This window comes from Tamandua tetradactyla, chromosome 4 (genome assembly GCF_023851605.1).
Source record: "Tamandua tetradactyla isolate mTamTet1 chromosome 4, mTamTet1.pri, whole genome shotgun sequence".
Lineage (NCBI taxonomy): Eukaryota > Metazoa > Chordata > Mammalia > Pilosa > Myrmecophagidae > Tamandua > Tamandua tetradactyla.
In genome coordinates this window covers 113,477,624-113,490,971 of record NC_135330.1, presented here as the reverse complement: position 1 = coordinate 113,490,971, position 13,348 = coordinate 113,477,624, and the positions used below count along the sequence as shown (strand labels likewise).

General features: G+C 41.5%; 1 protein-coding gene, 1 long non-coding RNA gene and 2 other non-coding genes across 4 annotated transcripts; all 4 read right to left on the bottom strand.

The window, feature by feature from the left end:
* Positions 1 to 5,452: 5,452 nt before the first annotated feature.
* On the bottom strand, positions 5,453 to 5,584 carry LOC143681951 (small nucleolar RNA SNORA31). The gene has a single exon (XR_013174986.1). It is a non-coding gene; the product is annotated as a small nucleolar RNA SNORA31 (small nucleolar RNA).
* A 307-nt stretch (positions 5,585 to 5,891) lies between these two features.
* On the bottom strand, positions 5,892 to 10,322 carry TPT1 (tumor protein, translationally-controlled 1). Its single transcript, XM_077158282.1, has 6 exons — positions 10,122 to 10,322; positions 9,814 to 9,887; positions 9,091 to 9,281; positions 8,553 to 8,658; positions 7,584 to 7,700; positions 5,892 to 6,667 (listed from the first exon to the last, which is right to left on the bottom strand). The coding sequence occupies exons 1-6, from the start codon at positions 10,147 to 10,149 to the stop codon at positions 6,665 to 6,667; spliced, it is 519 nt and encodes a 172-aa protein (XP_077014397.1). The 5' UTR covers positions 10,150 to 10,322; the 3' UTR covers positions 5,892 to 6,664.
* Positions 6,737 to 6,863, bottom strand: LOC143681949 (small nucleolar RNA SNORA31). The gene has a single exon (XR_013174984.1). It is a non-coding gene; the product is annotated as a small nucleolar RNA SNORA31 (small nucleolar RNA).
* Positions 10,323 to 10,455: 133 nt separating the features above from the next.
* LOC143681336 (uncharacterized) lies at positions 10,456 to 12,406 on the bottom strand. The gene is made up of 3 exons (XR_013174530.1): positions 12,340 to 12,406; positions 11,783 to 11,940; positions 10,456 to 10,666 (listed from the first exon to the last, which is right to left on the bottom strand). It is a non-coding gene; the product is annotated as an uncharacterized LOC143681336 (long non-coding RNA).
* Between the last annotated feature and the right edge of the window lie 942 nt (positions 12,407 to 13,348).

Below are 13,348 nucleotides of genomic sequence, written 5' to 3'. Positions count from 1 at the left end.
AGGATGTCCATTATCATCACTATTATTCAACATCGTGTTGGAGGTTCTAGCCAGAGCAATTAGACAAGAAAAAGAAATACAAGGCATCAAAATTGGAAAGGAAGAAGTAAAACTATCACTGTTTGCAGGCGATATGATACTATATGTCGAAAACCCGGAAAAATCCACAACAAAACTACTAGAGCTAATAAATGAGTACAGCAAAGTAGCAGGTTACAAGATCAACATTCAAAAATCTGTAGCATTTCTATACACTAGTAATGAACAAGCTGAGGGGGAAATCAAGAAACGAATCCCATTTACAATTGCAACTAAAAGAATAAAATACCTAGGAATAAATTTAACTAAAGAGACAAAAAACCTATACAAAGAAAACTACAAAAAACTGCTAAAAGAAATCACAGAAGAACTAAATAGATGGAAGGGCATACCGTGTTCATGGATTGGAAGACTAAATATAGTTAAGATGTCAATCCTACCTAAATTGATTTACAGATTCAATGCAATACCAATCAAAATCCCAACAACTTATTTTTCAGAAATAGAAAAACCAATAAGCAAATTTATCTGGAAGGGCAGGGTGCCCCGAATTGCTAAAAGTATCTTGAGGAAAAAAAACGAAGCTGGAGGTCTCACGCTGCCTGACTTTAAGGCATATTATGAAGCCACAGTGGTCAAAACAGCATGGTATTGGCATAAAGATAGATATATCGACCAATGGAATCGAATAGAGTGCTCAGATATAGACCCTCTCATCTATGGACATTGGATCTTTGATAAGGCAGTCAAGCCAACTCACCTGGGACAGAACAGTCTCTTCAATAAATGGTGCCTAGAGAACTGGATATCCATATGCAAAAGAATGAAAGAGGACCCGTATCTCACACCCTATACAAAAGTTAACTCAAAATGGATCAAAGATCTAAATATTAGGTCTAAGACCATAAAACAGTTAGAGGAAAATGTAGGGAGATATCTTATGAAACTTACAATTGGAGGTGGTTTTATGGACCTTAAACCTAAAGCAAGAGCACTGAAGAAAGAAAGAAATAAATGGGAGCTCCTCAAAATTAAACACTTTTGTGCATCAAAGAACTTCATCAAGAAAGTAGAAAGACAGCCTACACAATGGGAGACAATATTTGGAAACGACATATCAGATAAAGGTCTAGTATCCAGAATTTATAAAGAGATTGTTCAACTCAACAACAAAAAGACAGCCAACCCAATTACAAAATGGGAAAAAGACTTGAACAGACACCTCTCAGAAGAGGAAATACAAATGGCCAAAAGACACATGAAGAGATGCTCAATGTCCCTGGCCATTAGAGAAATGCACATCAAAACCACAATGAGATATCATCTCATTACCCACCAGAATGGCGTTATCAACAAAACAAAAAATGACAAGTGCTGGAGAGGATGAGGAGAAAGAGGCACACTTATTCGGTGTTGGTGGGAATGTCAAATGGTGCAACCACTGTGGAAGGCAGTATGGTGGTTCTTCCAAAAACTGAATATAGAATTGCCATACGACCCAGCAATACCATTGCTAGGTATCTACTCAAAGGACTTAAGGGCAAAGACACAAACGGACATTTGCACACCAATGTTTATAGCAGCATTATTTACAATTGCAAGGAGATGGAAACAGCCAAAATGTCCATCAACAGACGATTGGCTAAACAAACTGTGGTATATACATACGATGGAATATTATGCAGACAGAATAAACTTATGAAGCATGTAATGACATGGATGGACCTAGAGAATATTATGCTGAGTGAGACTAGCCAAAAACTAAAGGACAAATACTGTATGGCCCCACTGATGTGAACCAACATTAGAGAATAAACTTGGAATATGTCATTGTTAACAGAGACCATCAGGAATTAAAAATAGGGTAAGATAATGGGTAATTGGAGCTGAAAGGATACAGACTGTGCAACAGGACTGGATACAAAAACTCAAAAATGGACAGCACAATACTACCTAATTGTAATGTAATTATGTTAAAACACTGAATGAAGCTGCATCTGAGCTATAGTTTTTTTTGTTTTTGTTTTTTTTACATATTTTTTATTTTTATTTTTTCTATTATCATTTTCTTTCTTTTTCTGTTGTCTTGCTATTTCTTTTTCTAAATCGATGCAAATGTACTAAGAAATGATGATCATACATCTATGTGATGATATTAAGAATTACTGATTGTATATGTAGAATGGAATTATTTCTAAATGTTGTGTTAGTTAATTTTTTTAATTAATAAAAAAATTAAAAAAAAATAAGTTATCAAGAGAAACACATTTCAATAGAAACAGTTCACAATTTTAAGCAAGAATATCAAAACGGCTGTTTTTCAATCCAATGGTTTTCAAAATATGCTATACCCCTGATGGATCATAAATCTATCCAAAAACATCAAGCTCTCAGTTCTAACGGGTAAAGTCCCCAGAAATTGCCAGAGAACTTTACCTTCTCAATAGGTTGTGTTGTAGAATTACAGGTCACCTAAAACCCTAGTTTTTAGTTCCATTTTATTGCATCTTCTGGCTGCCAGCCAAGGTTGCTCAGTGCCAAGCACATACATGGGCTGGTCTCAGAACCTTAAAAGTTTTGTCAGTGTCTTTTCAAGTTGGTTAGTTTGCTGCTGCTCTTCTTGCATTTTTACAACCGTAATTACCATTTTAGCTTGTAGTGAGTTATTGGGAAACTCCACAGCTCAGAATGATGGAATTTACATCCATGTAATTTTTACTAGGGTCTTAGGTTTTAATTAAGAAAAAGGCCTGATTCTAACAGGACCCGCTCACATCTCTTGTTTAAGTAGATACAGATAATACCAGTGTGGTGACACTTCATGAGTGCTATGCTGCCTGTGCATTTGAGCTGTTTTCTCGAGCCCATTTTAATTGATTTTCTCCCTCCACCCATCAAATCCAATAGTTCTTACGAACTTCAACCTTCTCAGTACTTATTTTGACCAATTTGAAACAGGCAATCCTGCCTGCTTCCTCCTTCCTAAAGCACTTTCACTTGACTTCTGGGAGGCCACTATCTTGGTTCTCTTCCAACCTCATGGTCACCCTTTTAAATTTCCTTTGCTGGTTCACTCTGTCCAAGCTCTGGGTGTTGGAGGGCTCGGTCAGCCCTTGCTCTGTAAGTGATCTCATTTAGTGCTTTGGTTTCAAATATCTGAGATCTCCAGCCTAGACCTCTCCACTCTCCTCCAGATTCAACTTTCTACCCAAAGTCATCTCAAATGTATCCTGTCCAAAGCCATGCATCTCCCTCCGCCTTTCCCATGTTGAATGTTAACTTGTCTTGCAGATGTCCAAACTAAAATTTGGCATCACCCTTAAATCTATTTCCTCACACCCCTCATTCCAACCAAGATCAGCAAATCTTCCTCACCTACCCAGCCTAAACCACTATCACGTCTTGCCTAAAAAACACTGCAGCACACACTTGATTGTTCTATGCTTCTGCCCCGTTACCTAGTTTCAACCTGACAGCTAAAGTGATCCATTTAAAAGAATTTAAATCAGATCACTCTCCTGCTCAAAGTATTCCCATGGCTTTCTTGCATCATCTGGCCTCTTTGTCTACTTAACTTTGACTACTTAACACATACTCTCTTGGATCCAGGACACCGGCCACCTGATTACTGGACCATGTCACGCACACTCCCATGGCAGGGTCTCTGCATTTACTGTTCCTTTTGCCTGGAATACCCTGCCCAGACACCTACATGGCTCCCTCACCTTCTCCAGGCTCACGTCAAGCTAGAGGCTTTCTATACACCATAAAAAGCCCTCTCTCTCATGGAAGACAGCCTAGTGCCTAAAACCCCCTAGGAACAGGCCTCTATCAACCTAGCACCATGAATAAAACAAAATGACATGTTAGATGAGCTGCAATAGCAAATGTTCTTATCTTGCCCAAAATGCCAAAGACAAAATGGACTCTTCAAAAAAAGGCTGAGGTTAGTGCCTTTGGATTAAATATCAGAAGTGACAAAATACAAGGTGTGCTTAATCAGGCTAACACATGCTTGGGGGGCTACAGCTGTAAAAACTATTGGGGGAACTAGGGAGTTTGAATATGGTCATGGACTTGGATCTAACTTCTCTGTAGATAGACCTTCCCAAGGCTGGCTCACCAACCATATTTTCAGCTTATGTCTCTCCTTTGAAGGTTGATACCCAGCCCCAGCTTATCCTTACCTTCGCAGCAATAACCACTACCTAAAAATCTCATCGATATGGAAGTTCCAGAAAAGGTAAGCAGTCTCAGATCAATGACCTGAATTTTTCCCTACATTTTAATGTAATCAAGATGTTTAGGTCGCTACCAGCTCAAGCTAAGTTTTCAGGCTGGGTTTGCTTCTACTAGTTGGTGGGGGGCAGTTCTGAATAGCATAAACTCAGGCCACAAATCCCGAACTGCTGATGATTCAAATTCTTAGCTTTTCTGTGTCCATGCTGAGGTAAGCTTCTTGGACTAAATGCCTAAGCTTTCTCTGCTCTGCTTTTAAAGCTTTCAATACCCTATGTTGGGTGTTTCCTGTTACACTCAAAAGTGGTTGAATAGAGCTTTGTAGAATCACCCAAACCAAGCAAACCTCCCCTCGTATGCTGTCCTTCCATGTACTTTCATACTGCTTATCCTAGTGTTTAGTACCTTTAGTCTGAAGGAAAATCACCAATCCCACTCTGTATATTTCCCTTTGTGACTGGAGGTAGTAAAGTGAACTCACAGCATCTTTTCCCAAAAGGTTTAAGCATAAGATAATAGTTTAATATCCCAAGACAATGGGAGCTTGAATCGTCTTTTAAACTACAGCATTCTCTAAATGACAAAATTTTTTATAAAACCTCAACTCATGAGGTAAATACCTACTTAATGTAACATCACCAAATCATATACGTATCAAATTACATTTAAAAAAATGTACTAGTGAACCCTAATGTAAACTATGGACTTCAGTTAATATTGGTTCATCTATACATGTAACACACTAATGCAAAATATGACTAGGGAGAACTGTGTGTATATGAGCTGTTATTTCTGTAGGACTTTTCTGTAAATCTATTAACTGTTCAAAGTATAAAAAGGTGTTCCCCGTCTTGAACTGCTTATTGTACCCCAAGTAGTTTTATTATCATTTCAGTGTCTCATTACTGCTGGAGCTCTTAGATAACATCAGAGCTTGTCAGCTCCACGTTTGTAAAACTTCAATGACTATTACCTCTAAAATTTCAATTTTTAAAAATTATTTAAACTTAAGTGCAATTACCCAAAAGGGTTGAAGGGGAAATAATCTTCCAACACTCTATGTAAATTCAAGTTTCAAAAATATTCCTTTGGAGGAGTAAAAAGGCTATTTGCTATTTAAAGTTTTATTTCTGAGTTGCAAAGATTACTTTCCTTTCCCCATGTTTTCAGACTTTCCTGTATTCCCCATTTCAATCTTGACTGTCACAATCAGACAGACAGAAAGCGCGAGGACCTTTTTTTCTTGCATCTATAGTGGAAACCTTAGCAGCAGACATTAACTGCTCCAGGTCTGTCAGAGATGCACTTTTACGTTCAGAATATTTTCATGTTCATTCTGATGTGTACAGCCTTTTCAGACATAGTATACTGACAAAATTACTTTCCCTCCAGCCCACCAGTTACTCTATTTCCTCTACAATTTCATCTTCGATGGTAGAGGTTGGTAGATCTATTTTGTAAAGGGCTACCTGGTAATCTTAGGTTTTATAGGTCCTACAGTAATCTGCCCCAACCATTCAACTCTGCTTTCGGTGTAGAGTGAAGGCAGCCAGCCATAGACAATCCATAAGCAAAAGAGCATGTGTGTGTTCCAATAAAACTGGACACCAAAATTTAAATTTCATATAATTTTCATATCACAAAGTATTTTGATTTTTTTCAACCATTTAAAAAAATAAAACCATCTTAGTTCATAAGTTATACAAAAACAAGTAGTAGGACAGGCCAGTTTGCCTGATCCCTGTTCTACAGTTAATATCCCAGAGCCAGGGGGGTTTGCCATTCATTCCAGGTGACTTCTAGATTTCTCTAGAACTTGATTCTACTTGACTTAAGATAAATAAGCCCAGACAATACTTAGCTTCCAAGTTATTATAGTCTCTTTATTCTTTTGATAAAACTCTTCCAGAGTTAACTACTTCCGTTGGTAGATGATGAAATGTTATAAAGATCCACTTCAAATGTTGGCACTGCTATGAACATGGTCTCCTCCCTTCAACTCAGAATTAAGACTTTTGGTTCTTGTTTTTATATTCCAGTCCCAGAAGTAGGTTAACTGTAGATGTTATCTGTAGACAGTCTTATGCTGTAAAGTAGTTACCTATAAACAGGCTCTAGCTTCTCCAGGAACACTACAGGATGAATTTAGTTTAAATATTAAACTAAGAGGCATTCTCTCAAATGAGTTTAAATGCATTTTTATTTTTAGACAACCTACATGACATGTTTTTCTTAAAAACAATGCCTCCGCTCCAAATAAATCAAGGTCAAAATAAATGAGTTCAAGATGGCATCAGTCCATCTGTCTAAGTCCTGGTATTGTGTGGATGAAAAGCAGCAGCCACTTATGATGACAGGTGACAGATCCAAGGAATTGCCAAATTTGTTACTGTAAAAACAAGGAAGACTGATATTAACTCTTTTCCAATACGAAAGTTCACATCATTTTCTAGGCTGCATATGTATTCCCCTATTCAATCTGGGCCATCACAAAGACAGACAGAAAGCGCAGGGATTTTTTTCTTTCGCATCCTAGTGCAAACCAAAAGAACAACAACTTGTTCGAGGTCTATCAGTGGATGCATAACACCCTTTCAAAATCAGATGCAGTCCATTTCTCCTTCTGAGGAACGTCTTCCTCATACTGCCTGAATCATTCCTTTCACAAATTCAGTTTTTACCTGAAGATGTCTTTTGCCTGTAAACTTTGTGTCAGTGTCATTTCACAAGTTTACATTTTGTTCCTAATTTATACTGAAGCTTCTGAAAGCTAGGATAATGAATGCCTTCGTTTTTGTACTACCTACAACAGATACCCTCAGCACTGAGTTAGCTGACTTAATCAACGCAATGTTTGTGATCACAGTAGTTGGCTTTGCGCATTCACCTGACTAAAAGTCTTTCAGTGCTAATGATCACTAATTCAAAGTGAAAGTTTTGAAACTTGTGGTTATGTGCAGTGAACTGTGAAGGCAGTTTAAGAGGCCATTTCTGTAGGAAAGAATAACATCTTAGGGTATCATCACCAATCTCTAGTTCATTTTTCAAACTGCTTTATAATCACCTTCTAAACTTGAGTTTTTCTGTAAATAACCAAGATTCTGAGCCATTTTGTACCATAAGTCTTTACATGTGAAACTCTACACTCTTTTAGATCTCCCAAGAATAGAAAAACTAGACCCACGTTATAAAAGGGACTACTGTACATGCATTCTGACTATTCCAGTCATGAAACCATCAGGATTACACCTAAAGTACCCCCGTTTCACAGTACTGCTTGTGACCAACCTTCCTCTCATACTTACACATTTCTCCATTTCTAAACCATCCTTAAAGAAAATCATATATGGGGTCACACCATCCTCACGGTAGTCCAGGAGAGCAACCATGCCATCTGGATTCATGTTTTCACCAATATAGAACTTGGGAAACAAATAATAAATACTCAGAATTAGATCATTACTTAGAGAGTCATATTCAAAACAACCACCATAAACTACAGAACAAGAGATGATACACTGTACCCCAATCAAATTTCAGCAACTGAAAGCTCAGAGATGCCTGGGAAAGAAATGCTCACCAACCCCCAAAGATCTGCTCGAGGGATTAACACTGTCATAAATAACCAAAATGAGTAGAGAGCAACCCAGGATACCACTAAGATTTCTAGAAACTTTTACTCAACCCACAGATACAATTCCAAATTGCAAGCACAGGCAACACATGCAAAGCAACACAGGGCTGACAGTGATAAAGCATTTCATATGAGAAGCATGTTATGGTCAGGGGATGTAGGGAAGCTAGAAAATTAAAGTGCCAGGTTGTAATTGACTCGTTTTTGTAAATCTTTGAGGTAATAAAAAGTCACTGAAGATTTCCAAAGGTACTAACAAAAGCTCAGCTGTATCAGAAAGAGTTCTAGCAGCAATGGGACACACTGAAATTATAACGAGAAAATGCAAAGACCACTTAGGAGATTAATGACCAATTCAAGAGAAGAAAAATGGACAAATGCTACAAGAGAAAATTAAAGTGAATAAAGATGAGATTCTGGAAACTGAATAGACAGGAGTGGAAACACTAGGGAACACAAAGACTACTTTCTATAGTTTGAGCAAACCAGCTGAATCTATCAAGCTACCTATGTATTTAAACCACTAAGACGCTTATGGAAAATCATCATCATTTAATTATAGTGGACTCATGAAATTTTTTACTTTTATTAATTAAAATTAAAATTGTGCCCCCTTAATGCCAAAGGTAAAGGTATTTACCTGGTAGTTTTTGAAATTAGCAAGGATGTGCTTGATTTGTTCTGCAGCCCCTGTCATAAAAGGTTTTACTCTTTCTGGTCTCTGTTCTTCAAGCTTGCCTTTGATTCTAAAACAATATTTTAAAAATAGATTAAACTATTGAGTCCTGGGCTGTTACTTATCAAGAAATAAAAATTCAAACTCTCTAAAAACAAAATCTGCAACACTGAAAACAAACTATCTTTCTACCTTCAATAAGTAAAACAGTATGGGGCAATCAAGAAAAACTGACTCACAAAAAGGATCTTTCAAGACTTTTCAATTAAGAATTCCATGTCAACTTACTTTCAAAGTATTCTTCTATTCTAAAATGCAAACACCACACTTCATGCTCCAGCCTGCTCACACTATAGAAACCTCCTCTGTGAGGTGACCAATAGAAAATGGAAAGGCCTTTCAGAGGCCAAACCTGCTGCTAAATAACCTCAAAAGTTAGCCAAATTCTAATGCTCAACTCTTAAGAATCCAAAGACAGTTGGGTCTTTTGAACATTACTTACGATTTCATGTAATCTTTGATGTACTTCTTGTAGGCTTCTTTTGTGAAACTGGTTTCCTGCAAGTGATGGTTCATGACAATATCAACACCAGTGATGACTGTGCTTTCGGTACCTTCACCCTCCGGACCTTCGGCAGAGGCATTTCCACCAATGAGAGCATCATCAATGCCACCCTCTGTCCTACTGACCATCTGGATTAAGGAAAAACAGGAACTGGTTGGAAAAAACATCCTTGACCTAAGCATAAACAAACTCTCCAAACCACCTAACCAGTATTTCATGCATGCATAATCGCCACCCCCTCTCCCCAATTCTTGGTGAAAACCATTTGGGGGAAAATTTATGAACTTAGGACTTCCCGAAACAGTTTAATTCTTTGCTGACCAGTGGAACGATAACATTTCTAACTGAGTGGGAGTTATTTGCAGTTGGTTGCTAAGGGAAGATGGCCAAATACGAAACAGAGCAAACGCGGAGAGCCTGGTTCTCACACGAAGGCCACACGTCGGGAAACGGCCCGGGAGGAGGATGGGCGCCGAGGCCGCGGACCTATTTCCAGGCTCGGCTCCGCCTCCACTTTTCTAGAAAAAAACCCAAGCCCGGAAAGAACATCTCCTCCGCCAGGAGGCGGCGGAAAGGATTGCACAACCTCGGGCGGGGGAGCGGCGGAAACCCGGGCCTCCCCGACCTGGGCTCCCCCACGCGGCGGCGCGGCCGACTCACCTTTCCCTCCACCTCCAGGCACAGCCCGTCCGCGATCTCCCGAATCTTGTAAATGTCGGAGAACATCTCATCATCTGTTCAGAGACACAGACGCGCCCGTCACGGAGACCCGGCGCGGCCGCCATTTCCCGCGCCCGCCGCACGCGGCTCCGGTTCCCTCCCCGGCGCGTGTCCCAGGCTCCGACGCCTCCTCGCACCGTGAGGGGACGCCGGCGGCACCTGGGCCGACGATGGCGGGTCCTATCTCCCTCCCCCCAATACCCCTGGACACCGCGCGAGGCAGGAAGGGCAGTGTAGTCAGCACTCACGGCTGATGAGGTCCCGGTAGATGATCATGATGGCGGCTGAAGGGAGACGACGGCGGCGGCGGCAGCGGTGGCGTGGCAGGAGCCCAGAACTCGCGGAGAGCGCGGAGCGGCCGGAGCGGCGCTGGGGGGAGGGGGGAGCGGGCGGAAAAGGCCGACTCAGCCGCTCCCCAACCTCATATAGAGGGCGCGTCCTCTGACGTCATCGTCCGCTGCGCCTCCGGAAGTGCCGTAAGCGGTGACGTGGCCCGCGGAGCCGCTCGGGGGGCGGGGCCACGACGCGCGTCGGCGCAAGGGGGTGGGGCGGGGTGGGGTGTATCCGGGCCACAATGGCGCGTTCCCCGGTTTACCTAGAGCTTGGGTGGAGAGAGGCTGGGTGGAGAGAGGGCGACCGGGAGCGGGAGCGCCGCAGGGACCTCAGGAGCTGGGTCCGCCGTGCCTCACACATCCTCGCGGGGCTGCCCGGGACGATGGGGACCCTGGGTGTCGTCTTAATGAAATCTCTTCAAGCTCCTATCCACGCCTCGCCCGGCTCAAGTTCCCACCGCCTTTTGGATCAAGGGTCCACAGATGTTGTTGGACGTTGAGTTTCCGGAGAGTCGAGCCCTTGAGGCTCGGAGAAGACTGCTGGGTTGTTCAGGAAGATGAGGTTCGGGGGTTGGCTTTAGTTGAGGGCTTTAACTCTGGAAGCTGCCCTATTCTCCTAAGGCCCCAGCGGTTTTATGGAGGTCAAAGCTGAAGACTCTCTAGGGGAATCCCTATTATCCCGCTCGGTCACTGTCCTCTCCCGCCCCCCGCGCGACTTTTCTGGGCCACAGGGTCAGTGGCAAAAGACTTGGGGAGGAAGATGTTAGGGGAGTTTACAGTGCTTTCCCATCTTTTTCAGCTGGAGCCCCACTTGCGAGCTGATGGTGTCCTGTGACGAACAGCTGAAGAGCTCTTCCCCTATTTTTAACTTGGTCTTTAATCGTGGCCTTTGTTTGAATAAGGGGACACGTGGTCTCTTTTAAGATGAGGTTGAAATCTTATCCATTGTGCTAGAGGGTTAAGCCTAAAAAGGAAGCTTCCCACCTTCCAAGTGTATTCCCTTCTCTGGTCACATCTTTCCTTTAAAGCAAAGATGTATGCCAGTATAAAATCTGAAGCCTTGTTCCCTTTTTACAAATATTTTTGTACTTTTCTCATTGGCGCTGGGGTTTGCCTGAAGGTCCCAACTATGAATGCATTAGACACAGTCCTACCGTCATAGAAATTTTCATTCTAGTTAATAATCAGGCAATTTTAATAATACAGTAATAGTTTTTCGTAAATCTAAAAATAAGCCAGTTAGCAGAGAAGAGGAAGTAACCCCTTGTGCAAGTTCAGGGCATGAGAAAGTGAATTGGGATGATGGAGAAGTCACAGTGGGGAAGAGCCAGAGAATGGGGCTCTTGGGGGAAGACCGGGCTAGGGTGCTGCACTGGAAGACCTTTGGTATCTGGTAGGAAATTAAAAAGAGGGTGAAGGGGATCTGAAAACAAATGGACCTCTGACCAGTGGTTGAGGAAGGATCTCTGTTTTAGTTTCTAGTCTGCTGAACGCCATACCAAGAAGTGAGTTCAGTTTAAACAATGGGAATTTATGTGCTCACAGGGTCTGGGAAAATGCCCAAAACAAGGCAATACCTTATTCCTGGACACCGACTGATGGTGCTTGTTTCCTCTGCCACATGGCAGGGCAAGTGGCAGGGTCGATGGGCTCTCCCTTCTGTTGCAGGTTTTGTTGATTTCAGCTTCTTGCTTCCCTGGCTTTCTCTTTCTGTAGTCATCCCATCTGTGCAGGACTGCAGTAAGAGGATTAAGACCCATCCTGATTGAGGTGGGTCACACCTTAACTGAAGTAGCCTCCTGAAAAGATCCTACATACAGTGGGTCCACACCCACAGGAACGGATTAAATTTAAGAACATGTTTTTCTGGGTGCATCCAGCTCCAAACCACCACACACGTTATTTCTTACAGTGATTTAAACAGTAATTTCTAGCAAAATCTAAGATTGTCTTCAATTTTACAACTGAATATGATTTGGTATCTCTTGCAATTAAAAAGATTTCAAATAAAATGTCTTTAAGCTCTTCAAAGTCCTCACATGACAAAAGCACCTCTGGAAGGTTCACTATTTCATCAGTGAGGGATTGAGTACAAGGGCTTCAGCACATCAGTTAAAGATTCGTATTCACTCACATGAAAGAAATCCAGGGTGCATAGTCCAGCTCTGGTGGCTCCATGGGCATCAGGAATCCAGGATCACCCTTTCTTCACCATCCACAGGTACCCTGTGGGCCACAACATATGCTGGAATCCCACCCATGCATCTTGCAGGCAGTGAAAAGAGGGGTCTAAAGCCCCACTGCACAATAACATGGTTGCATCTACTTGCAAGGAAGACCACATACTGTAGTCTTCTCGCTTCTCACTGGCTCATTGCCACCTTAAATAAAAATCAGGATTTTTCTATTAAGGAAGAATGGATATCGGTAGGCAGCCAGTAGTCTCTGCCATAAACATAGTGCACAGGTCTGGTTCTCAGCTTTAATGATCAAGGAAACTAACTTAGATTGATTCGCAAACCAGAATACCATTTATTTATGATGAAAACTTCCCATGTCAGCTGGTTATCTGTAATATAGGAAGTAAAGTTACTCAAAAAGTGATTTGAATAACAAGAAGTTAATCCAGAAAGGACTGGCATGTGTATGATTATGACAGAAGGGTGTTGGAAATAGTCCAAGCTGGACTATTTCCAGTGTGTGGCCTGAACACCCTGATTTTGAGATGTGTTAATTATTATTTTTTTCCCCCTAGACTCTTCATACTCTAACAAATCATTACTTTAGGAAGTTAGAGGGCAAAAATTCCTTCCTCTAGAGCAGAGCTGTTCAGCAGAACTTCTTGCAGTGATGGAAATGTTCTATATCTGCTCTGTGCTATGTAGAAGCCAAAAGCCATGGGTATGGTTGAACATTTGAAATGTGGCTAAGGGCAAGTGAAATTGCACAGTGTTTGTCCTCCTGTGCCTCACTTATTTCACTCAGCATAATGTCTTCAAGGTTCATCCATATTGCAGCGTGTCTCAGAACTTCATTGCCTCTTACAGCTGAATAACATTGTGTGTACGTACCAAATTTTGTTTGTCCATTCTTCTGAGTGGACACTTGGGTTGTCACCATCTTTTGGCTGTTGTGAATAACTG

Bases quoted from the DNA above. Each gene is read 5' to 3' on its own strand.
- TPT1 (XM_077158282.1), bottom strand. From the start codon at position 10,149: ATGATCATCTACCGGGACCTCATCAGCC. The intron at 9,888-10,121 runs GTGAGTGCTGAC...GTCTCTGAACAG, and splicing joins CTACCGGGACCTCATCAGCC to ATGATGAGATGTTCTCCGAC. The intron at 8,659-9,090 runs GTAAGTAATGTT...ATATTGTTTTAG, and splicing joins ATCAAAGATTACATGAAATC to AATCAAAGGCAAGCTTGAAG.